General features: G+C 44.5%; 1 protein-coding gene across 2 annotated transcripts in view; it reads left to right on the top strand.

Annotated features, from left to right (window-relative positions):
• KSR2 (kinase suppressor of ras 2) overlaps positions 1-24,651 on the top strand; it is a 561,531-nt gene that overhangs the window by 205,774 nt on the left and 331,106 nt on the right. For both annotated transcript variants that reach the window (XM_075835299.1, XM_075835310.1), the window contains exon 4: positions 10,224-10,731. In XM_075835299.1, coding sequence (XP_075691414.1) covers positions 10,224-10,731 — 508 coding nt within the window. The remainder of the gene's footprint in view (positions 1-10,223; positions 10,732-24,651) is intronic.

Here is a 24,651-nt window from a genome sequence, read left to right as displayed (position 1 = left end):
TATTATTGTTTATATGAGAAAGCCATGTCAGGATAGAATGAAAATGTGTCTTACTGCTTGGGGCTTTTCTTGTCCCAATGCAGAGTTTTCTTTTTTCACCTGGACACTTATAGTTATTGTGTGCCACTGCGCTTCTTGTATGTTGTGGTTTCAAGGCATATTACTCTCCTTTGCCCTGTTTTCTTTGTTTTCTTAGTTTGGAGCTACAGTAGTTTAGATTAAAAAAAAAATCCAAATGCATTATCCAATGGACAGTCATTGTTATTGATGTAATATTACCGGCAGCGGTGCAAAATGGGTCAGTCTTGATTCGTTGATTTCCAAACCTCGTTATGATATGCATGGGTTAATGAAAACAGCCTTCATTGCAGCCATCCAAATTTGTAGTAATTACAGCAAATGTGTGTGTGTAGCCATTGTCTAGAATTTGTGGGATTTCAGAATAACACAGAGGTTAAATGTCAAGATATGACACTATTACAATGCAACCTTGTATGTTGTTGCAGCTCCTAATGACCAAATATTTGGGTGCAAAAATCTGAAATAATACTGGGCTTTTCCCCTGGAACTGCTCTTTTAGATCTGCACCATGACTAGGATTAGATACATGTGGCTTACTTGCATTGTATTTCTGCAGCGGAAAAATATGCTGTGGAAAACTTCAACGTACTGTACGCCTAAGGGAAAAATATTCCGCAGCCCAGACAGATTTCTCTGCTTCTCGTGTTTTTTTGCAGCATATGTTCCCGCTGCGGAAATACAATTCAAATACAGCACATGTGAGCTCACCTTTAGGGAGCGTTCAGACATGGCGGAAATTTACTGCTGTGTATTTTGCCGCATATTTACAGCAATTACACAAGGAATCTGCTGCAATATTTGCATATTTGAGGGTTCATCCAGACGTGGCAGATTTGGCAGGGGACATGCCGCAGGTTTCAGCAGGTTTCAGCAAAGGCGAGACCGAGCATGCTTTTTTCTGCAACGTCTGCACTAATATTAAAAAGCTATAGAAACCAAAGAAAGAAAAACTGCTGCAGATGTTGACTGCGACCTGCCTACAGCAAATCCGCCAAGTCTGAACATGCCTTTAGGGCATGGCCAGACGTGGCGGAATTACTCTGGAATTGCGCTGCGGACAGTCCGCTGCGGAAATCCGCAGCGTACACGTTTCTCAATTGCTTTCCACAGCTTTTTATTTAGGTTTGTGCACACGTTGCGGAAAACTCCGCTGCGGACCATAGGCTGCGGTGCGGAATTTGGTGTCCGCAGCATACACTGGCTGTTGCGGACGTGTAGCGGACTTGTTGCGGACTCATTGCGGAATTTCTCCATTGACTTCAATGGAGAGTCAAAATTCCGCAATGAAGTACGCAGATGTTTTGTGTGTTGCGTAGCGTATTGGTTTTAAGAACAGGATATTTCTTCATTCTGGCTGGACCTATGTGTTTCTAGCTCTATAGCCAGACTGAACGCCCGTAATCACGGGCCGTTATTAGGGTACGGGCAGGCCCATAGAAGTCTATGGGGCTCCCGTAATTACGGGTGACTACGTGTGTGCACCTGTCATTACGGCAGCGTTGCTAGGCGACGTCAGGAGATAGTCACTGTCCAGGGTGCTGAATGAGTTAAGCGATCAACAGTAACTGTTTCTGCACCCTGGACAGTGACTACCGATCACAATATAGATCAATGTGTAAAAAAAAAGAAGTTCATACTTACCGAGAACTCCCTGCTTCTTCCTCCAGTCTGGCCTCCCGGATGACGTTTCAGTCCAAGTGACGGCTGCAGCCAATCACAGGCCAATCTCAGGCTGCAGCGGTCACATGGACTGCTGCGTCATGCAGGGAGGTCGGGCTGGATGTCGAAAGAGGGACGTGTCACAAAGACAACGGCTGGGTAAGTATGAATTTCTTTTACTTTTACTAGGGAAAGGGCTCTTCACCTGAAGACGCAACGGGTAGTCCGCATCAATTTCCTGCCCATTTTAGGCAGAGCCACAACAGAATCTGCAACGCAGATTATGTGCGACATTGATGCGGACAGTGGCGGAAGAAATACGCCACGTCTGGTCATGGCCTTAGGGTGCAGTCACATGCGTCAGATTTTGTTGCAGAAATGTTTTGCAACTGAAAGTCAGTTCCATTTACCTGAATGGAACTTGTAGAAATCCATGCACATGCCGCAGTAGCAACTCCATTTAGATGAATGGACCTGATTTTCAGTCGCAGAAATTTCGGCAACAAAATCTGCTATATTTGGCCTTGTTCAGACGTGGCGGAATTTTTCAGCTAAAATGTTGCTGCAGATTCTTTGCGAATTTGCAGCAACATTTTCATATTTGACATGTAATTCAGACATTGTGGATATCATAGCAGACATGCTGCAGATTTCACAGCAAAATTCCGCTTCTTCTCCGCAACATAATCAGCATGCTGTGGAGGGAAAATTCTGCACCGCAGCCTAATTTCCACACAGTTATTTTCTGCAACGTCTGAACTAAGTTTCCTAAAAATGTATAGAAACAATGTAAAAATTGTTTGCTGCAGAATTCAACAGCAATTCCGCCACGTCTGAATATGCCCTTTGTCTGCAACCTCAGGCCACATGCTGCAAACTTTTTCCTCCACAGATTTCAGAGCAAATCTGACACTAAATCCTTGCCAATATCCGCATGTGTTACATGCAGATTTTGATGTGGATTTTGGTGCAAATTTTACCCTATGCATTGCAGAGTGTAATCAGGGACAAATCTACATCTGTGCTGATTTTTTCCACTACATGTGGATGAGGTTTTTAAAACACCATTCATGTGTACGTATTATACAGATTTTCAGTGTGAAATCAGAAGTTAAAATATGCAGCAATTCCACAGCATGTGAACTAACCCACAGGACGGAAAAATCAGACATAAATCCAATGTTAATCTACAGCAAAATCCACATGGGTAACACGTAGATTTTGTCACCCCTCTACATTGAAAGGGGTGAAAATCAGCAACACAAATTGACATGGTGCAGATTTTAAAATTCCTGTAGGTTAATTTATATGCTGAAAAACTCTGCAGCCTGTAGATGAGATGTGTTAAAATCTAGTCTATATGACTGGTACTGTAATCCGCTGCAGATTTTTTTGGCTGCAAACCCAGAGGGAAAATACGCAGCATTTTCATTCTGTGTGGACCAGGGCTTAGGCTGGGTTCACACGAGCACATTAACGTCCGTAATGGACGGACGTATTTCGGCCGGAAGTCCCGGACCGAACTCAGTGCAGGGAGTCGGGCTCCTAGCATCATACTTATGTACGATGCTAGGAGTCCCTGCCTCTCGGTGGAACTACTGTCCCATACTGAAAACATGATTACAGTACGGGACAGTTGTCCTGCAGAGAGGCAGGGACTCCTAGCGTCGTACATAACTATGATGCTAGGAGCCCGGCTCCCTGCAGTGTGTTCGGTCCGGTAATTGCGGCCGAAATACGTTCCGTTCATTACGGACGTTAATGTGCTCGTGTGAACCCAGCCTCAGGGTATGTTCACACGGCCTATTTACGGACGTAATTCGGGCGTTTTTGCCCCGAATTACGTCTGAAAATAGCGCCTCAATAGCGCTGACAAACATCTGCCCATTGAAAGCAATGGGCAGACGTTTGTCTGTTCACACGAGGCGTATATTTACGCGCCGCTGTCAAATGACGGCGCGTAAATAGACGCCCGCGTCAAAGAAGTGACCTGTCACTTCTTTGGCCGTAATTGGAGCCGTTATTCATTGACTCCAATGAATAGCAGCGCTAATTACGGCCGTAATTGACGCGGCGTTCAAGCGCCTGCACATGCCGGTACGGCTGAAATTACGGGGATGTTTTCAGGCTGAAACATCCCCGTAATTTCAGCCGTAACGGACGCCCTCGTGTGAACATACCCTCACAGTGACCAGCACTGCTTTTTTTACTGGACCCAGAGACTTTATACATAGAAGTATGTGGGAAAGTGGAAGCCTCAGTAGTAGCCCCGGCCCTTATGCTGGACAGCTTCATTTTACCAGCTTCAGCCATTAAAATGGCATTTGAGGGCCATTAACTGTCCATAATCCAGAATTTATATTAATAGAAGAATTCGCACATTACATCAGGGAACTAAAGATGAAAAAAAAAATCTATAAAGTACTGAAGAAAAAAACACTTTGCTCCTAATTTTAAAATTAATTTGTTCTTATCCCATTTAAGGACTTAATTTTAAAAAAAGGTCCCTTTTATATGCAATAGCAGCATGTGATTCAAGCACAAAGAAAAGGCAGAAAGATTAAGAAGATTGACCCTTATTAACCAAAATAAAAAAGGAAAAGAAAATGATTAAACAGAAAAAAAACAACTTTTCTCTTTTAAATCCTATTACTAGATTTGCATGTCTATTCCACTTCAATATAATTAAGGACGATGATCAAAAGCCGCAGAAAATGATATCTTTTACACAGTCCAGCAGTTGGCCATTTCTAAAGGTTTCTGACTGCAATAAGGAGGATCTTGCCTGCAGGAGGCACTTCTGGTAATTAATCGCGGTTTCTTTTGATAACTGCAATCCCCAGAAGGGGATGAGAAGAGAATATCACATAGGAAGCAGAAGACGATTCTGTTATCTTCTGTGGAGTCGCCCAGGAGATTGAATATGTTCCTCACTCACATTTCTCTGTCTCCATCTGAAACTGACAACTACAAGAATAAAAAAAGTTTTATTTTTTATGCTCAGTTAGGCCATTATTACATTTCATTTCATTTTAATCTAGTTGGTACATTAGTTTCTTAGGGTATGTGCACACGATGAGAGGCTTTTACGTCTGAAAAGACAGACTGTTTTCAGGAGAAAACAGCTGCGTCGTTTCAGACGTAAATGCTCCTCCTCGTAATATACGAGGCGTCTGTGACGCCTGTAATCTTGAGCTGCTCTTCATTGACTTCAATGAAGAACGGCTCAAATTACGTTGCAAAGAAGTGCCCTGCACTTCTTTGCCGAGGCAGTCAATTTACGCGTCGTAGTTTGACAGCTGTCAAACGACGACGCGTAAATTACAGGTCGTCTGCACAGTACGTCGGCAAACCCATTTAAATGAATGGGCAGATGTTTGCCGACGTATTGTAGCCCTATTTTCAGACGTAAAACGAGGCATAATACGCCTCGTTTACGTCTGAAAATAGGTCGTGTGAACCCAACCTCAAAGGAACGGGAAAAGCTTTTTAAAATTTTGCCGTTAAAGTGATGATGATTGATAATGCCACAATGCTGCTCTTTAAACTTGTGGTTGTGGGATACTCCTCACTATCACTATTGGTTCATACAATATATATCAGTACATTACTACATGTTGTAGAAGCCACTTACGTTATTACGTCTCAGTTCCTTCTAGGATTTCCTATGACAAATGACATATGCAACGCTTCTGCTTGAACTGGAATTACAAATTCAATCAGACACTTACAAATGAGATTAGAGCTAGCAGGTTAAGGCAGGCCTAACACAGTGGGGCAGATTTACTACTGTGTCCTGGTCTAGAATGTGTCGGAAAATGCTCTAACAGTTGGCACAAATTGGCGCAATTTAGTGAAATTTTGATGTTTGCACCTCACTTGACACTTTCTAAAGGGGGTGTGGATTATCAGAAAGGGGTTTGGCTTAACATGTGACAAAATGCGACAAAAAGCTGGCACAAAATTTTTACGCAAAATAAGCCAAATCAAAGGTGGTATAAGGAAGAGAAAAGTGTCTAATAGGTTATGCAAAATGGGCCAAAATTATCATGCAACGTGCACCACTGTGATAAATTTTGCACATTTTGTGACTGCCTGGTCTAGGTTTCCACTGTCTGAGGGTATGTTCACACGCAGTGTTTTCAGACATAATTCAGGCGTTTTACGCCACAAATTAGGCCTGAAAAAACGGCTCCATTACGCCTACAAACATCTGCCCATTGCTTGCAATGGGTTTTACGATGTACTGTTCCCACGAGGCTTAATTTTACGCGCCGCTGTCAAAATACGGCACGTAAAAAGACACCCACGAAAAAGAAGTGCATGTCACTTCTTAGAACGTTTTTGGACGCATTTTTCATTGAGTCCATTGAAAAACAGCTACAAAAACGGCCGTAAAATACGCTGCGAAAAACGCGAGTTTTTACAAAAGCGACTGAAAATCAGGAGCTGTTTTCTCGTGAAAACAGCTCTGTATTTTCAGACGTTTTTAGTCACTGCGTGTGAACATACCCTAAGTATTAGACAGCATTGGTAAATATAGGCCATTATGTTTGTGGCACAGTGGCTGCACATTTATTTTTTGCCAAAACCAGGACTAGATGCTAAATAGAGGAAAAATATAAAGCACATTTTTATACTACTCTTCTTCCCAATCCCGTTTTGACAGAAAAAAAGGAAAACATACAGATGTGTCTTAACTGGATGTCGCAAGACTGTATTAAAATGGTATTATGGCAATTCAAGAAAAGCTAGGAGTGGACACATCTGTTAGCAGATTCTATACCATAAATGCACAGTATGAGTCTAACAAAATGGGCAAAAATTTATTTTCTGTTTCACAACAATTTTATTGTGTATGCCATACCTCCCAACCGTCCCGGATCCAACGGGAAAGTACTGGATTCCAAGCGGTGTCCCGCTAACCCGGATGGCCGGTGGTATGTCCGGGTTTCAATTGTATCTGCGTCCTCAGTACGCAGATACAGTTGAATCCAATGGTGAAGCAGGAAGCCGTCCGCTCCCTGCTTCTCTATTCAGTACGTAACGCCGGCCGTCAGCGGCTCAACACAGACAGATGCGATGCAGTGATGCCATCGGCCTGTCTGAGCCAAACCACTTATAGCACAAACTGGAGGATCAGGGGGATCTCCCCCACTCGTCGTGGAAACGGGGTTAGGTGAATATTTTTTTTTTTCATTGAGCATCATACTGTGTGTGGGCAGCAAATGGGGCATTATACTGTTTTGGGGCAGCTATAAATCCTTTGGATATGTCATAAATGTCTGATGGGAAAACCCCTTTAAAAGTCTCTGGATACTGACTGGCATCATAGTGTTATAAGACATTTAAAGGGGTTGTCTCGTGAAAACAACCCTTATCTATATGCCCTATTAGGTAACTTGAAATACCTGGCACTGATACAGTGCATAAAGGAACATTGGCAGGCAGTTTATAAACTGATCTTTTTTGAATGAGTCTATCCTAGTGGGAAGGTTATGCCCCCATGCACAATGTATCGTAAAATAAACCCGATAATATATGTAGTGTATACTAGTAGCAAATAACATTTTTCCTGTAATACAATGGTATGATAGTGTAATCTAAACACAACGTTTACACAAGTACACAAAATAAAATCACTGTTTCAATAAATATAATAATGGACAACGTTTAAAATAACTTTTACATCCGAGAGACAGATGTGTTTATTATTATCTCTGCATTGATGTGAATCTTATTGCTGACAAAATGCTCGGTGCTTCCTAAGTGGCAATACAAATCCCTATGTTAAGGAATCTGCCAAACCTAAATATCCATAAGGCACGATGTAATATGTAACACTTGATAAGTTTGTAGCCATCAAATTTTAATGGTCTCACTATGACATCATGAAAGTTTTATAAGTACCCTTTAAGAGTAAGGGTATGTGCACACACACTAATTACGTCCGTAATTGACGGACGTATTTCGGCCGCAAGTACCGGACCGAACACAGTGCAGGGAGCCGGGCTCCTAGCATCATAGTTATGTACGATGCTAGGAGTCCCTGCCTCTCCGTGGAACTACTGTCCCGTACTGAAAAGATGATTACAGTACGGGACAGTTGTCCTGCAGAGAGGCAGGGACTCCTAGCATCGTACATAACTATGATGCTAGGAGCCCGGCTCCCTGCACTGTGTTCGGTCCGGGACTTGCGGCCGAAATATGTCCGTCACTTACGGACGTAATTAGTGTGTGTGCACATACCCTAACAGGTAGGATGTTTTGTGGCTATACGTGTTACTTTGATTCATATATGAGAGTGCTTGATAACAATGAGAGCTGTAAGATTCCAGGTTTGGAAAAAGGGTTTTGATGAGTGATAGAGATGAGCGAATCGATTCTACACAAAATAGAATTCACCAAATAGTGTCACCAAAAATTAGCATATTACTCTGCGTCAAGCAGTTATACAGCGCCGTTATACATCAGTCCGTGTCTAAGGGAGAATTTTTTAAAATAGAGTAAAAATTCATGTTTTCTTCACTTTCCAGGATGACGAGACACACTGTCACTGTCACATATAGTTGTGGTGGTAGAAAAGGTGGATAAATATATATAAATATTCTTTAAAATAACACCAAACCTGTTGCTACTCCCCAAAAAAGGGATCATTTTTGCACTGCTTGTTAAAAAGGCATTATTTCTTCTGATACCATAGTGTGTGTATAAACACTAACAGGCATTTTCCCCTCAAAAATTTTTGTAACATTTTTTTACATTTTAGAATGTAAAATCTGACAGTGCAGTGGGGATTTAGTCCCTTAGGGCATGGTCACACGTGGCGTATTTCTGCAGACGCTGTTCGCATCAATGCCGCACATAATCTGTGTTGCAGATTCCTTTGCCTAAAATGTGAAGTAAAATGCTGCGGATTAGCCGTTGCGTCTTCAGGTGAAGAGTACATCCTGCTCTCTTTTAAAACATTCCATCTCAGTCTGGCTATAGACCTCGAAACACTTAGGTCCAGCCAGAATGATGAAATATCCTGTTCGTAAAAGCAATCCGCAACGCAACACACATAACATCTGCGGATTTCATTGTGTCATTTTGCAACTCCATTGAAGTCAATGGAGAAATTGCGCCACAAGTACGCATCAAATCCGCAACAGCCGGTGTATGCTGCGGACACCAAATTCCGCACCGCAGCCTATGGTCCGCAGCGGAGTTGTCCGCAACATCTGCACGAAGACAACTAAAAAGGTGTGGAAACCAATGAACAGACTGTCTGCTGCGGATTTCCAGTGCGGACTGTCCGCAGCGGAATGTAGAATGGGGGTCAGGGAGCCCTGTTAGAGAAATAGACCTGCAAAAAGCTTTAAATTGATTCTTGAAGTGTTTTAGGAGCTGATTTTTCCCATTAAAGTCTCTCATTGACGCTTCGAAAATCAGCTAGTAAAACAACTGGATTTCAGAGGCTGTTTTCTCTAAATCAGCCTCGTATTTTTCAGCCTTAGTTACAGGCAATGTGAACGTAGCCTTATAATATGGTACACCCCTTTTATTATTCAAAATGGAACCACACATTGGAGAAATGGAGACCCCAAGTAGTCCATTGGAAGTGTCAAGTTACTCAATAACCATGGTTATTATGTATGGAGCTTTTCATATATGGAACATAGCAATATTGCAAGGAGCTGACTCAGGTCATGCATATTATTACTTAGACTTTCATAGTTTTTGTTAAAACTTATTAGGATTAGTATTTCTAGATTTGCAGATTGCTATTTATAGGGAAAACAAAATCTTGTGTTTTTTTTGCCCTTTGATCTAGAAACGGAGGTATAGTTGAAGTTGATTTCATCAGATGTGACATTGCTTGATACAATCATTGAATGGAACATGCTTAGAAACCTGCTGGTTTATTGCCATGACTGCCAGGTATATCTGTTGCTATCACAGCAGTAGCCAATTTTTATTTGCTGGGTAAAAAATATGTCATACAGTGATAGACACACCGCAATGCTGTAATAAAATACAGGTCTTGATCGGTCAGGGGTGTCTAGGATTACTGTCTTTTGTAAAATGGTATTTAAAGAAATTGTTATTACTTTTATAGTTGACTAATAGGTTTGTTTTTCCCTTCCACATTATATATCTTCTAGTGAAAAAAATACGTTATTGGTGATTATTATGTTAGCTTAATTAATACCAGATTGCTGTATTTCCAATAGTTAGTAGTTTTAAAAATGGGGTTCAGTGCAACATGCTGAAATTGGGCCTTATTATCTGCATCATGAGTTCCCACAATATGTTTCATAGCATCACCACAGTGATCCCGTAGAGTTCACTTTATAGACCAGCTTACTATATTTTATTATGCGCATTACCCTGTTTTTAAACTAACATGTCTCCAGGTCATGTTTTATTTTATATATTTGATTATTTTGTGTTACAAAGACACTTCTTGTTTTGCTTACCTTTGCCTGTTTCATTTATAGGAAGCAGTCTATCAAAGCAAGACTGGGCCATTCCATGGCCTGCTTCGGAAACAGGGAATGAAAACAGTTCCATCATCCAGCAAGAGACAGCTCAGTGGATCCGAACACATCTTTCACAGAGTCCAAAACTACAGTCAAAATGCATCCAGCACTACTGCCATTTGCCTGTAGCTTATGGATCTATGTACACTAATATAGACAGGTTGACTGTTGAAGCATATCCAGGTTCGTGCCAACCATCAGAGACTGGGCACCGCTCATTACCGCCATCCCCCCGTCAGCGGCATACAGCTCACAATAATTCACCAAGAACACCTAATATAGTCACCACTATGACCCCTCCTGGAACTCCTCCAGTAAGAAGGAGGAACAAGCTAAAACCACCAGGTACCCCACCTCCTTCCTCCCGGAAGCTCATCCACCTTATCCCTGGATTCACCTCTCTGCATCGGAGCAAGTCACATGAGTTTCAAGTGGGTCATCGTGTGGATGAGTCTCACACACCCAAGTAAGTCCTTACATATGTAGTTGTAGAAAAGTAAACTTATCCAGCCTTTGTTTTACGTTTAATTGGAAGGATGCTGTAGGTGTAGCACTTTATGGTACTTTTATGTTTTGCACACAAAATTACATCATAGGCTTTGTGCTTATCATGACTAGAAAGCTTTGTCTGTGATACTCGTTTACACATTCTGTTTTATGTTTTATGAAAACTGTCCTTAGGAATGACTAAAAAGTATTCATATGAGCTGCAAACCATGGTATTTCATTGGGCTATTTAACTTTCATTTAAAAAAACAGGAACATAAATTCATTTGTTTCAAACCAGGAGAAAATTTTCCCCATAAGCCTTAGGGGAAAAAAAAGCTAATTTGTTTAGTAAATGTAAAATATAATACTTATTGTGAGATATAAGCAGACCCACCCATTGTCTATGCTCTAATAATAAAACACACTCACCTCCCCTGTTGAGCCCGTAAACCCCCTACTCCCCTGTCTGGTTTGTGTTGGGTCAGCCTCCTGGGAGGATGTCTCGTCCCATGTGACGCTGCAGCCCATGATTGGCCGCAGCGTCACATGGGACAAAACGTCATCTCAGTAGGCCACCTACTGCAACCAGGGGAGGAGGTATGCGTCACTATGGGAGTGTCAGGAAAGGTGAGTATAGTTTTATATGTTAAAGTGGAGAAAAAAAATGTGTACTTGCGATTTTTCTGAAAACATGCAACTCTTCCGCTGCAAAAATCTCAAAATTTGGTATTTGCAGATTTTCACTTTCCGATTGAACTCAACCGGGAAAATCTGTAACAAATATGCAACCTTTCCGCAGCATAAATTGACATGCTGCGGATTAAAAAATCTGCAACGCAGGTCAATTTATGCATGGAAATTTTCTGCAGTGTGTGGGTGAGATTTTAAAAATCTAATTTACTTATGTTGTGGCATTTCTGCACACAAATCCGGCCAGAAAAAAAATGCAGCAATTCCACTATGTGTTCCGGGGGGCTTAGGCTGGATTCACACATGGCATATCTTTATAATAATGGAAAGGGTAAAATTCACAGCAAGTCTGCGTCAAAATCAGTATGTAACACTTGCAGATTTACTACGGCCAAATCAGTGGCAGCAAAATACGCCACAAGTGAATCCAGCCTTAGGCCTCCCTGCACGCAACCGTAGTGGTTTTGCGGGCCGCAAAACCACAGATATATTGCGGTCAAACTTTTGTTGTGCATCCGTGTATTATCAGGACTCACGTATCTGCAACAAAAAAATTATTTCACCAGTTTGTGAATCCACAAATCCGGACTGTAAAATGACTTGTCCTTTTGTGGTCCATATTCGCGGCCCCAGCGCAGATCTGTGAAAACCATGGTTGTGTACATGGGGCCATAGAAATGAATGGGTCCCCAATTTATCCGCAAAAATGGGGTTAAATTGGGGATGCAAATGCATGGTCGTGTGCATGAGGCCGTACAATGAGAGGTGAGTGAACCATGGTGTACAGCAGTCGTATGTTTAACTGCTACAGAACATGGGTCTCTGGTTTTGCTGCCCTACAGCGGTCTTAAGTGGAATATGTATAATATTAATATTACATTTTTCAATTCAGTGTAAAAAAAAATTGCGTAATAACAAAATATTTTATAGCCTAGTCATCTTATTTTCTTCCTCCACATAATATATTCCCATTAAACATATTTTTTTTGTGGCACCATCTGTTTTAAAACAAATACTGAAATCTTGCAGTTTTCAGACTGACCACTGAACTTCACAATAGACTAAAACTAGGCGGGATTCACACGACCGGGTCGGGTCCGAGCCCGAGTGCCGGCCGGTAAAATCGGCCATTCTGCCCGGCCGGTTTGCATAAAGTTATGCATCCGTGCCGGGCCGGGCAGATCCGGACAGTGACATCAGCGGCAACTCCTGAAGGGGAATCCCCATGTGTTCGGGGATTCCGCGTCAGGAGTTTCCCCTGATGTCACTGCCCAGATATGGACAGAGACATCAAGCGCTCTGTCCAGGAGCGGAATCCCCGAACACACGGGGATTCCGCTCCTTCAAGGAGCTAAAGTGCGGCTAGCACATAGCAGAGCGGGGAGATACCTCCCCGCTCTGCTATAGTGGCGTCGCTGCAGTAGTAGCAGCCGCAGCAGCTGCTGCTACTAGCGGCGCCATCGAAGGTGTCGCCGAGCCAGGGTGCTTTTAACAAGCAGGGGAAGGGAGCCAGCGCAGCGCTCCCTCCACCTGCTGTACACCCCGGCCCTGCAACACAGTGTACAGCGATGCCATTCGTCAGAATGGCATCAACTCCTCCTCCTCACATGCAGTCTGCGCTGTGAGGAGGAGGAGATAGAGCGCAAGCGCCGGGAAAAACGGCCATCACTCGGAACACATTCCGGTGATGGCCGTGTAATACCCGGCCCCATAGACTTCTATGGGAGCCGGGCGGCCGGGTGCCCGGGCAAAGATAGAGCATGTCCTATTTTTTGACGGCCGGATTTCCCGGCCGTCAAAAAATCGGTCGTGTGAATAGCCCCATTAGGGGTCTATCATTCCTAATGCAGCCGGGTGCCGGCCGATTTATGAACGGCCGGCACCCGGCCGGGAAACCCTGCCGTGTGAATGAGGCCGCCTCATTCACACGGCAGGGTTTCCCGGCCGGGTGCCGGCCGTTCATAAATCGGCCGGCACCCGGCTGCATTAGGAATGATAGACCCCTAATGGGGCTACTCACACGACCGATTATTTGACGGCCGGGAAATCCGGCCGTCAAAAAATAGGACATGCTCTATCTTTGCCCGGGCACCCGGCCGCCCGGCTCCCATAGAAGTCTATGGGGCCGGGTATTACACGGCCATCACCGGAATGTGTTCCGAGTGATGGCCGTTTTTCCCGGCGCTTGCGCTCTATCTCCTCCTCCTCACAGCGCAGACTGCATGTGAGGAGGAGGAGTTGATGCCATTCTGACGAATGGCATCGCTGTACACTGTGTTGCAGGGCCGGGGTGTACAGCAGGTGGAGGGAGCGCTGCGCTGGCTCCCTTCCCCTGCTTGTTAAAAGCACCCTGGCTCGGCGACACCTTCGATGGCGCCGCTAGTAGCAGCAGCTGCTGCGGCTGCTACTACTGCAGCGACGCCACTATAGCAGAGCGGGGAGGTATCTCCCCGCTCTGCTATGTGCTAGCCGCACTTTAGCTCCTTGAAGGAGCGGAATCCCCGTGTGTTCGGGGATTCCGCTCCTGGACAGAGCGCTTGATGTCTCTGTCCATATCTGGGCAGTGACATCAGGGGAAACTCCTGACGCGGAATCCCCGAACACATGGGGATTCCCCTTCAGGAGTTGCCGCTGATGTCACTGTCCGGATCTGCCCGGCCCGGCACGGATGCATAACTTTATGCAAACCGGCCGGGCAGAATGGCCGATTTTACCGGCCGGCACTCGGGCTCGGACCCGACCCGGTCGTGTGAATCCCGCCTTACTGTTCTGTAGAGATCACTTCTCAGCATCTTATTATCATCACAGGCAGGATTACAATGAAAGGTAACACCAACATATATATATATATATATGTGTATGTATGATAGATATATATAAAAGACAGGATCACGCCTTTGACATTAGGTGATGGACACAGCACACCTCCTCCCCTTTCCTGCACATTGACCTCTGCATGCACAGGTCACAGGGCATGCCTAGAACACTGTCTTGTAGGCGTCAATGAGTCTACTTCTGACCCCTCTTGCACACAACCGAAATTGGGTCGTGAAAAACTGTCCGAGTGTTGGCAGGATTTCCCGGCACGACCACGGTATATGTGAACTGGACTCCTGGAATCATAGACATTATATGATGCTAGGAGTCCATGCCTCCCCGGGGAACTGTTGTTCCGTACTGTATCATTTTGTTCAGTACGGAACAGCAGTTCCGTAGGGAGTCAGAGACTTCTAGCATCATAAATGTCTATGATGGCGGGAACCCTGTTCACCTGTACCGCGGTCGGGCCAAGAAATCAGGCCAACACGGACCGTTTTTCACGGCCCGAACTCGATTATGTGCAAGGGGTGTGACTGAGGTTCCCGAAGTTCGTGGCTGCTGTAAAGCAAATCTCTGAACTGCAGTATACACAGAAGCAGCTTGGGCAATATGGCCGCCCTCTTAATCAAGTACAGAAAATACAAGAAAATATTTTTACAGTCATAAAACAAAAACAATGTAGAAAAAAATACTATGGTTTAGCATCTGATTTGAATAAGTAAAAATATAGGTAATACATGCCCTTTAACAATGTTGACCATAAAGGAAGAATATAATTAATAACTATTATGATTATAACAGAGAAATTTAAGGGAAAACATTCATATTGTTGTCTATGGATATGTAGGAACTGCTTTTTATTTAATGTGTGCACACAAACATGCATGCAGCTTCATTTACAGATACATGGCCATGTGCAATGATGCAGATATCCGGCCTATGTTGTTTGCTAATGTCCTGGACAGTCTTACATAAGTGACAGATAAGATTATTTCACTGGAAGCCTGTAAATCATCAGAGCATGCAAAACGGTGGTCCAAATATCCCAGCAAGCAGATGGGAGTCTGAATCAAGAATTAATTAACGCAAATATTATAAGCGGAGATCGGTGCGGGAAGCAGGACCCCATACTGCAGTCTAATGCAGAAACTGCTTCCTGGATCCTTTACTTTATATACTAATTTGCAGCTGTTTTGGACCAGATATTCTACTTTCCATTCATTAACCCTTTAAGAGACCCTAAAATAGGAGTTACTGAAATCCTTCCTAAACCCTTTATTTCCGACATCCAAAATTATAGAAAACAATGATGTACTGCAGTGCATCGTACAGAGTTATTACATCATTTTGCATACAAAAATAAATAGAAATGACTCACCTGTTAAATCTCTGTTGATCTAGTGCCGATGCTCTCGTGGTTTTCCAGCAGATCTTTGTTTACATTCTGCAGGGATTACATGACGTAAGTGCACGCGACTGCTGCAGACATTTATTTTTTCATTCTTGGATAACCCCTATAAGTTCTTCATGGTGAGATAAATGTAAATAATTGACATACCTCCCATAGCCTTGCTGCGGTCACTGCTTATAGATCAGATTCCATCAGGTAATATATTACAAAGTTGGAACATGTCTTTAACTGTTGACCTTTCCTGAATTTCTAGCCTTACTGACAGGGCGTACAGAGAAATCATAGATATCATCAAATGTACTGTCTTTGTATTAAATTTAATGCCCAGCATCATTTCATTATACGAGGGTGAGTCATAAATTATCCTCACTCCGGTTATATTAAAACTACTCTTGGCTGTTGCATCTTATCAGCGCTTTCCGTACGCGGTCACAGGTCTCCCCAGTCACTGCTGTGCAGGTTTGAACGTGTTACGTCTGTTTATTTGTGGCTGCGGTGCGAGAAACAACGGCTGCCCCACTTGTGATTTGCACGAAAGAAGAGCAGCGTGCAGTGATTCGTTTTTTGTGGTCTGAGGGTGTGTCTGGTGCCGATATTTATCAAAGAGTTTGTGCACAGTTTTTAGAAGCGTTTTTTTGTTGCAGTTTAAGGGCTTGTCCACACGTAGCGGAATTGCTGCGTATTTTCAATCCGAAATTGCAGATGGAAAATACGCAGCAGAATACAGTAGCAGTCCTGCCAATATCCACGTCGCACTACTAGTCTGCATGTGTTTATATATATATATATATATATATATATATATATATATATATATATATATATATAAAAACACATGCAGACTAGTAGTGCGACGTGGATATTGGCAGGACAGGCCAAACAAAAATTAATTTTGGAATTAAACAGCCTATTCCTCATACACATGCCCCAGTGAATGGCCATTCAGTTGAAAAATATATCATTGTTTTGGGTCTTTATTGGACTGGACAGTTGCACACTGCACATATTAAAAATGACTAACTAGAGGTCTTGAGAGAAATTTTAGAATATAACATTGTGTGAGTATAAAATATCAGCCACAGGATAAATGAGGTGGAAATAAAGAGATTTGCAGAAATTCCAGCTGTGAACTCCTACTTACCAGAGCAGCGTGATACTGCTTTGATTATGATGCTTTAGAGATACTCTATTTTCTGCATGACGAAAGCCGGCAATTGTATTATTTAAACCTATGTGGTAAGTGAGTTAATATTGTAACTTCATTTCAGTTTATTAATAGGCACCAAGTGATTCATTCCAAATATTACCAACGTATCACAATATACCCTATATTAGTATCATTATTATTATTAGTAGTAGTACTGGTAGTAATATTTTATTATCTAGTGAAACATGTTTTCTATCCAGCTCTTCCATATGTACCTATATAGTTTTACTCCCTATGAACTTCCTTCCTTTCTATTTCTTTTTTTAGAGGGTCTTCCCATCATAGACACGTTTAGCTTAATTTCCATACTCATGCAGTTCATTTTTTTCTACATCAGATTACTGTATAGTGCCTGTTGTAAAGACTTCACAATGCAGAATAAAAATCACCAGAGAAAGATCTGTACATACATTTAAGTGTTATTCATAGACATATAAAGAATATCCACAGGATGTCTAAATGCCCTTTGTTCTAGGACCCCAACCCCCATTCAGATTGTGCGCTGAAGTTACAGAAACAGCTGAACAAGCGTACCTATCAGACATTTATGGCATACCCAGTGGATATGCCATATATGTCTGATAGTTGGGGGTCCCAAATCTTGGACCCCCACTTATGAACTTTGCATCTATATGAGACTTTGTTTGTATTGCGGCCTCAGAGGCCATATTGTGCGTCTGTGTCCCCAGAGACCCCATTGCCTAGGATTGGTTGGAGAGACAACCCTAGGTGGAATGGTACCTAATAGAGCATTCTGCTCTAAGTTGACTATTCCTGTGACCCTAGTATCCGGCGAGAGGACGCATCGTGTTGCTGCATATCTTGACTCTGGGTCTGCGGCAAACTTCATTCAAAAGGAGCTAGTGGATCATCTTCAGTTGCCCACAGTTCCCCTGGAGACGTCTTTGGCTGTTGCCTCGGTGAATGGACTGCCTGATCCTATAGTTTCTAAAACCAAGCCGTTGAAGCTCCAGGTTGGAGACCTTCATTCTGAACTGATTTATTTCCTTGTTTTGCCCAAGGCCATCATCCTGTTCTGCTGGGCCTGCCTTGGCTTCGACTACATGCCCCAGTCCTGGACTGGAATTCTGGAGAGGTTCTCCAATGGAGCTCCAAGTGCCTTGGTCATTGTCTGTTGCAGATCCATCCTGTCAAGCCTCCTCTGCCTCAGTCATTGGCGGGACTGCCCCCCCCAGTTTGCGGATGTTTTCAGCAAAAAGGAGGCTGAGACGCTGCCTCCACATCGGACTTATGACTGCCCCATTGAACTGGTTCCTAATGCCTCTCTCATCCGTGGCCGAGTATATCCTCTCTCCTTGCCAGAGTCTCTATACATGTCAGCCTATATCAAGGAGAATTTGGTGAGGGGTTTCATACGAAAGTCTTCCTCCTCGGCCGGGGCTGGATTCTTCTCTGTTAAAAAGAAGGACAGATCCCTTCAACCCTGCATTGACTACCGTGGTCTCAACCAGATCACGGTCAAGAACAAATACCCGTTGCCACTTATATCCGAGCTTTTTGATCGTATACGAGGACCTAAAAATTTTTCTAAGCAAGACTTGCGGGGGGCTTATAACCTAGTCCGGATATGCCAGGGTGACGAGGGAAGATGGCATTTAATACCCAGGACGGGCACTACGAATACCTAGTGATGCCCTTCGGACTGTGTAACGCTCCTGCAGTGTTTTAGGAGTTTGTTAATGATATCTTCCGAGATCTCCTCTATGTCTGTGTTGTTGTTTATCTCGATGATATTTTGATTCTCTCCCCAGATTCGATGACTCATCAGAGGCAAGTTCTACTACGATTAAAGGAGAATCGTTTATATGCCAAGCTGGAGAAGTGCGTTTTTGAGAGGAGTTCTCTGCCCTTCCTGGGCTACATGATCTCGGGGATCAAGGTCTCAAGATGGATCCTGAGAAAGTGAGAGCTGTCCTGGAGTGGCCACGTCCTCAAGGCCTAAGGGCCATACAGCGGTCCCTGGGATTCGCCAATTTCTACCGCCATTTTATTCCTAATTTCTCATCTCTGACGGCTCCCATCTCTACCCTTACCAAGAATGGTGTGAACGCCAAGGTGTGGACTCCAGAGGCAGAGTCCGCATTTATTAGCCTCAAGAGAGCCTTCACTTCAGCTTCGATCCTCCATCATCCTGACGTATCTCGACAGTTCTCACTGGAAGTGGACGCTTCCTCTGTTGGTGCTGGCGCACTTCTGTTCCAGAGGAGCTCCAAAGGAAAGGCAGTAGTATGTGGCTACTATTCTAGACTTTTTTCTTCTGCTGAGTGCAATTACTCTATTGGAGATCGGGAGCTACTGGCCATCAAGTTGGCTCTGGAGGAGTGGATACATCTTCTAGGGGGCGCAGCTCACCCCATCCTGATCTTCACCGACCACAAGAACCTTACCTACCTTCAGTCTGCTCAATGACTGAATCCCCATCAAGCCAGGTGGTCGCTGTTCTTCACCCGTTTCCAGTTTGTGCTCTACTACCGTCGCGCGGACAGGAATGTGAGGGCCGATGCCCTGTCCAGATCATTTGAGATGGAAGACACAGTGGAGTCCCTTCAGACTATCATAGACCCGTCCTGCATTGTCACTACTAATCCTCTGGAGGTTAGAGACATCCCTCCGGAGAGGACTTTTGTTCGGTTGGCAGACAGGAGACGAAATCTCTGCTGGGGACAAGGTTCTAAACTAGCTGGGCACGCTGGTATGCGTAAAACCCGAGACCTGATTGCTCGTCACTTCTGGTGGCCCACGTTACCTAAAGATGTTCTGGACTTTGTGTCTTCTTGCACGGTGTGTGCTTCTAAAAAAGTTACTCACTCCAAGCCTGCCGGCCTGCTTCAACCACTGCCTGTACCCAACGACCCCTGGCAGCACATTGCAATGGACCTTGTCACAGACCTTCCCCCCTCAGCAGGATGCAACACTGTATGGGTGGTGGTGGACCGGTTCTCTAAGATGGCACATTTTATCCCGCTGACCGGCCTACCTTCTGCTCCTTGACTGGCGAGTCTCTTCATTCAGCACATCTTTCGCTTGCATGGCTTGCCTCTTCACATTATGTCCGACCGGGGGGTTCAGTTTACTTCAAAGTTCTGGAGAGCCCTCTGTAAACTCCTGGATGTGAGATTGGACTTTTCCTCAGCTTATCACCCCTAGTCCAATGGGCAAGTTGAGAGGATCAACCAGATCATGGAGAATAATCTCTGCCTCTTCATCTCTTTACAGCACGATAACTGGGTACAGCTTCTTCCATGGGCCGAGTTCTCATACAACAACCACACAAGTGAGTCCACCACTTCCACTCCATTTCACATTGTGTACAGCCAACATCCTAGAGTCCCTCTTCCAGTGTCGACCACATCTCAGGTACCCGCTGCTGACTCAGCATATGGGGACTTTCTGCAAATATGGCAACAGACACGGTCCTCTATTTTGCTGGCAGTCGATCGCATGAAGCGAAAAGCAGATACTAGGAGAAGAGAGCCGCCTCAGTATCTTCCTGGTACCAAAGTCTGGCTGTCCTCTCAGAACATTCGTTTGATGGTGCCCTCATACAAGTTTGCTCCCAGGTTCCTTGGTCCTTTCGAGATTCTGCAACAGATAAACCCTGTCTCCTATAAGCTGCGGCTGCCTCCTACCCTCAGAATCCCCAACTTCTTTCATGTGTCCCTCCTGAAACCCATGGTCCTGAACCGCTACAGCAAGACTTCTAGTTCCACAGTTGCTCCCAGCGGTTCTTCTGATATATTCGATGTGAGGGAGATCCTGGACTGCAAAAGGGTTGGAGGAAGGACTTTCTATTTGGTGGACTGGAGAGGGTTTGGTCCTGAGGAGAGGTCCTGGGAGCCAGAAGAGAACCTCAGTGCTCCTGCTCTTATTAAAAAATTCCTCTCTCGCTCTGGCCCCAAGAAGAGGGGGCGTAAGAGGGGGGATACTGTAGCATCCATGGCCGCGAGCCATTGGGTTTACTCACCTCCCGACGCCCGCAGCCATGGATCCGTGAGCGCTGGTCCCCATCTCCTTCCTAGGAGACAACAGCGCTCACTTCTGCTCCATTCTGCTGTGTCTCGTAGGGTGCGCGCGCACGCTCGTGCCCGGCATTAAAGGGCCAGCGCGGTGCATGTCCGACACCTGGACCTCGCACCGATCTGCCACTCCGGCTGCCTCCGGGCAACGGACTATATTGCCAGAAACAGATGGCACCGGTCAAAGAATAGCGTCCGAGCTGCAGTACTGCAGCTCTGCTCCTAGTCAACTGAATAGGAGCTGAGCTGCAATTCTGCCAAACATCCACTATGCAGTGGTCAGAGCCATCTGCTTCCGGCTCCAACTACTGCATACCGTTGAAAACATCCGGTGACAAAAGGCAGCCAGAGTGGCGGATCGGTGCGGGGTCTGGGTGTCGGACCCGCACCGATCATATACTGATGACCTATCCGGTGGATAGCTCATTGGTTTACTCACCTCCCAACGCCCGCAGCCATGGATCCGTTCATCAACGGCCCATGAATTCCTGGTCCATAAGAAGGCCCCAGCCCTTCTGATCCTTGCCTGAGCGTTGTTAGTTATCCCAAGTCTGTCTTGCAAATGGTCCCTTAGTGTTTCCCGTTCCAGTTGTTACCCGTGCCTTATTACCTGTTCCTGTATCCCGTGCTGTTCTTGTTTCAGTGCCTACTAGTGTCGGAGTCGTGTCACGTCCTGTGTCATCTGTCACGTCCGGAGGAATTCGCCACATCTGGCGCAACCTGCGGCACCTGTGTCATCCGCCACGTTTGCCGTTATCTGCTGCACCCATCTCCATCTGTACCAGAGCTGCGGCCACCGTCTGGACTATCCAGGTACCTTTGTGCGGGGTAATGTATTCCTGGGGTTCCCTGTTGTTTGGCCAGCTGCCTCCCCGCTAAGGCGGTACGGCCTAGTGGGTCCACAAACCCGCTACGTGACAGTCATCAGTTGTCAGAATGTGGAAAACCCCTTTAACAATCTATTAATCTGGGATGTGAAAACAATACCATCTACGAAAAAGGGGCTTGTACTAGCTCCAAAAAGGAAAACAGGTGCTGTCTAAATATTAAATGTCTCCTACTAAATGACAGCAACACTCACAAATTAATTATAAACTTAATGAAAACTTTATTGTTACATAAAGGAAATACATGAAAATGAAAACATATTGTCACGTTACTGGTGTATTAAGCTGGGTCCTTTTAGCTGAAGAGCTGATTTCAAAAGGACTCAGTGAGCTGAGAGCAACTATACAGATGTAGCAGGTAGTGAGATGAAGCCGGGTCTGTACACAAGCAGGTAGTCATATGAAGCCGGGTCGGTACACAAGCAGGTAGTCAGGTGAAGCTGGGTCAGTACACAAGCAGGTAGTCAGATGAAGCCGGGTCAGTACACAAGCAGGTAGTCAGATGAAGCCGGGTCGGTACACAAGCAGGTAGTCAGATGAAGCTGGGTCGGTACACAAGCAGGTAGTCAGATGAAGCTGGGTCGGTACACAAGCAGGTAGTCAGATGAAGCCGAGTCAGTACACAAGCAGGTAGTCAGATGAAGCCGGATCGGTACACAAGCAGGTAGTCAGATGAAGCCGGGTCGGTACACAAGCAGGCAGTCAGATGAAGCCGGTCGGTACACAAGCAGGTAGTCAGATGAAGCCGAGTCGGTACACAAGCAGGTAGATGTTCCAAACAGCAGAAGTGCAAGGCAGCAGGAGAAGTGCAAGGCAGCAGGAGCAGAGCAAACAGATACTCAAGCAAAGGCTTAATTCAGGAAGTACCTATTTATAGGCCCAAACAGGAAACCGAAACCAAGATGGATTCTTCCGAGGTAAAACTGGCCATCTTGGATAAGGGCAAATTCAGTGGGCTATAGTGGCCTGTTGTGGCTGGAGGTGGTAATGGCTGATGATATTCCTAACACATAACCACGATGAAGAATTAACCCCAAGGTCTATAATCAGATACAGTACATATAAAAAATATAAAGTGCAAATGCTACAATCGATGTAAGCCACATAAGTATATAAAGTATTTATGGAATTAAGTATAAAGTTTAAAATGCATACAGTAAGCCAATCAAATACCTCGATAGAGGAGAAGTGAAATATACAGGCAAAGGGGTAACAGACCCCGACACGTGTTTAGCCATGCTTTTTCTGGGGGTCTTACCCTACACTGTTTGGGGCTGGTTTAAATAGAACACTGGACCAATGAGGAAATACCAAGACACCTGCTATGAGGTTTGTTGTAATGGAAAAACACTCCTACCTAATCATCTCTGTCCACATGGTGAAGGGAAGAAGAGCGCACCCAGCATCAGTGCATGGCAATGAGTGGGTGGGTACAAGGGGGAGATGGTCATCTGATCTGTCGTCACATGATCAGTATGATTAAACTTGTTGCTGTCATTTAGTAGGAGGTATTTGACAAAAATAGCAAGATTGGCAAAAATGTCAGCCTTCAGGAGTTAGTGGAGAAAGTAAAATAAAAGGTGTATACAGCATACCACGTTTCCTCTGTAGTAGTAATAGAACTATAGACAGTTTTCAGAATAATAAAAAAAATACATGCAGATATTACAACACAATAGTTCCACAGCGCGAGGATAAAGTGATCATCCAAACCCCACAGGGGCCGTCTGTTGTTTGATGCTGATGACGATCATCTGTTATATAGAACTAATATCTGCAGGGTAAAGAGCCCACTATGTTACACAGGGTTATATCTCTCTATGGTAATGAGGAGTGAAGGGGCGTACGATTGATCAAAGGATGCTGTTTTAGAATGTAACTGTCTTGCTCATAACTGGAACATGCAAATGGACATAATTTTCTTAATAAGTTTCATTAATTACCTCTGATGACATATTTAGCTTGTAATGATTTGTTTTCATTGTTGGGTACAAATGGCTACAAGAAGTAACTGTTGTTTTGCAATGGGCCTGTTAGTCTGTGTGTCAATTTTCATGAATAGCTAATACGCAGACCATTATGATCATATGCAAGTATTCCCTAGACAGCAGAAGGTCAATAGTCTACACTTCTTGGAAAAATAGACAAAACAATTAGCCACATTTAGACCCCATGCACACGAGCGTGCCCGCAATCACGGCCCGCTATTTCGAGCATGGCCGGCCGCCGACTGCGACCCGCATTTTCGGGCTGTGCTCCCACACAAAGTATGGGAGCACGGCCCACAAAATGCAAAAGAACGGACATGTTCCATAACTTACTTACGGAAAGGTGTCCGCGTTCAATGAAAGCGAATGGGTTCATTTTTGCGGACCGCACATCACGTTCTTACCATTCGATTAGCGCGTGCGTCGTGAAAGCTCCTTATGTACACGCTAAACGTGTTCATATGGCTCCATTAGCCTGACAGAGGCTAAAAGAGTGTGCTTTTGGCCTTTGTTGGGCTGGATTATATTTGATAAACCAATTTTTTTTTAGGGGATGGAATAAAGTAGTATACCACACTATTTCATCCTGAGGGATCCCGCATATAAAAACATATACAACAAGGTATACGTTTTTTTTAACATGGGAGCCTATGTGTGACAAATGCCACTGTATGGCACGCGTCACAGGTATATTTTAAACGTATACCTATGGAAGCTTCCCCAGGGTTGGAAGTCCCCGGGCAGATAATCAGGTAGCGCTCAGCCCGGGTATTTGGGATCCGGGGGAAGCCCCTGACGTCACTGTCCATAACGGACAGTGCAGTCAGGGGTTTTGAACCATGGAGTCCCCGGTTATA

This window comes from Rhinoderma darwinii, chromosome 1, assembly GCF_050947455.1.
Source record: "Rhinoderma darwinii isolate aRhiDar2 chromosome 1, aRhiDar2.hap1, whole genome shotgun sequence".
Lineage (NCBI taxonomy): Eukaryota > Metazoa > Chordata > Amphibia > Anura > Rhinodermatidae > Rhinoderma > Rhinoderma darwinii.
Note: the sequence above shows the minus strand (reverse complement) of the source record. Positions and strands in the feature narration are given on the sequence as shown.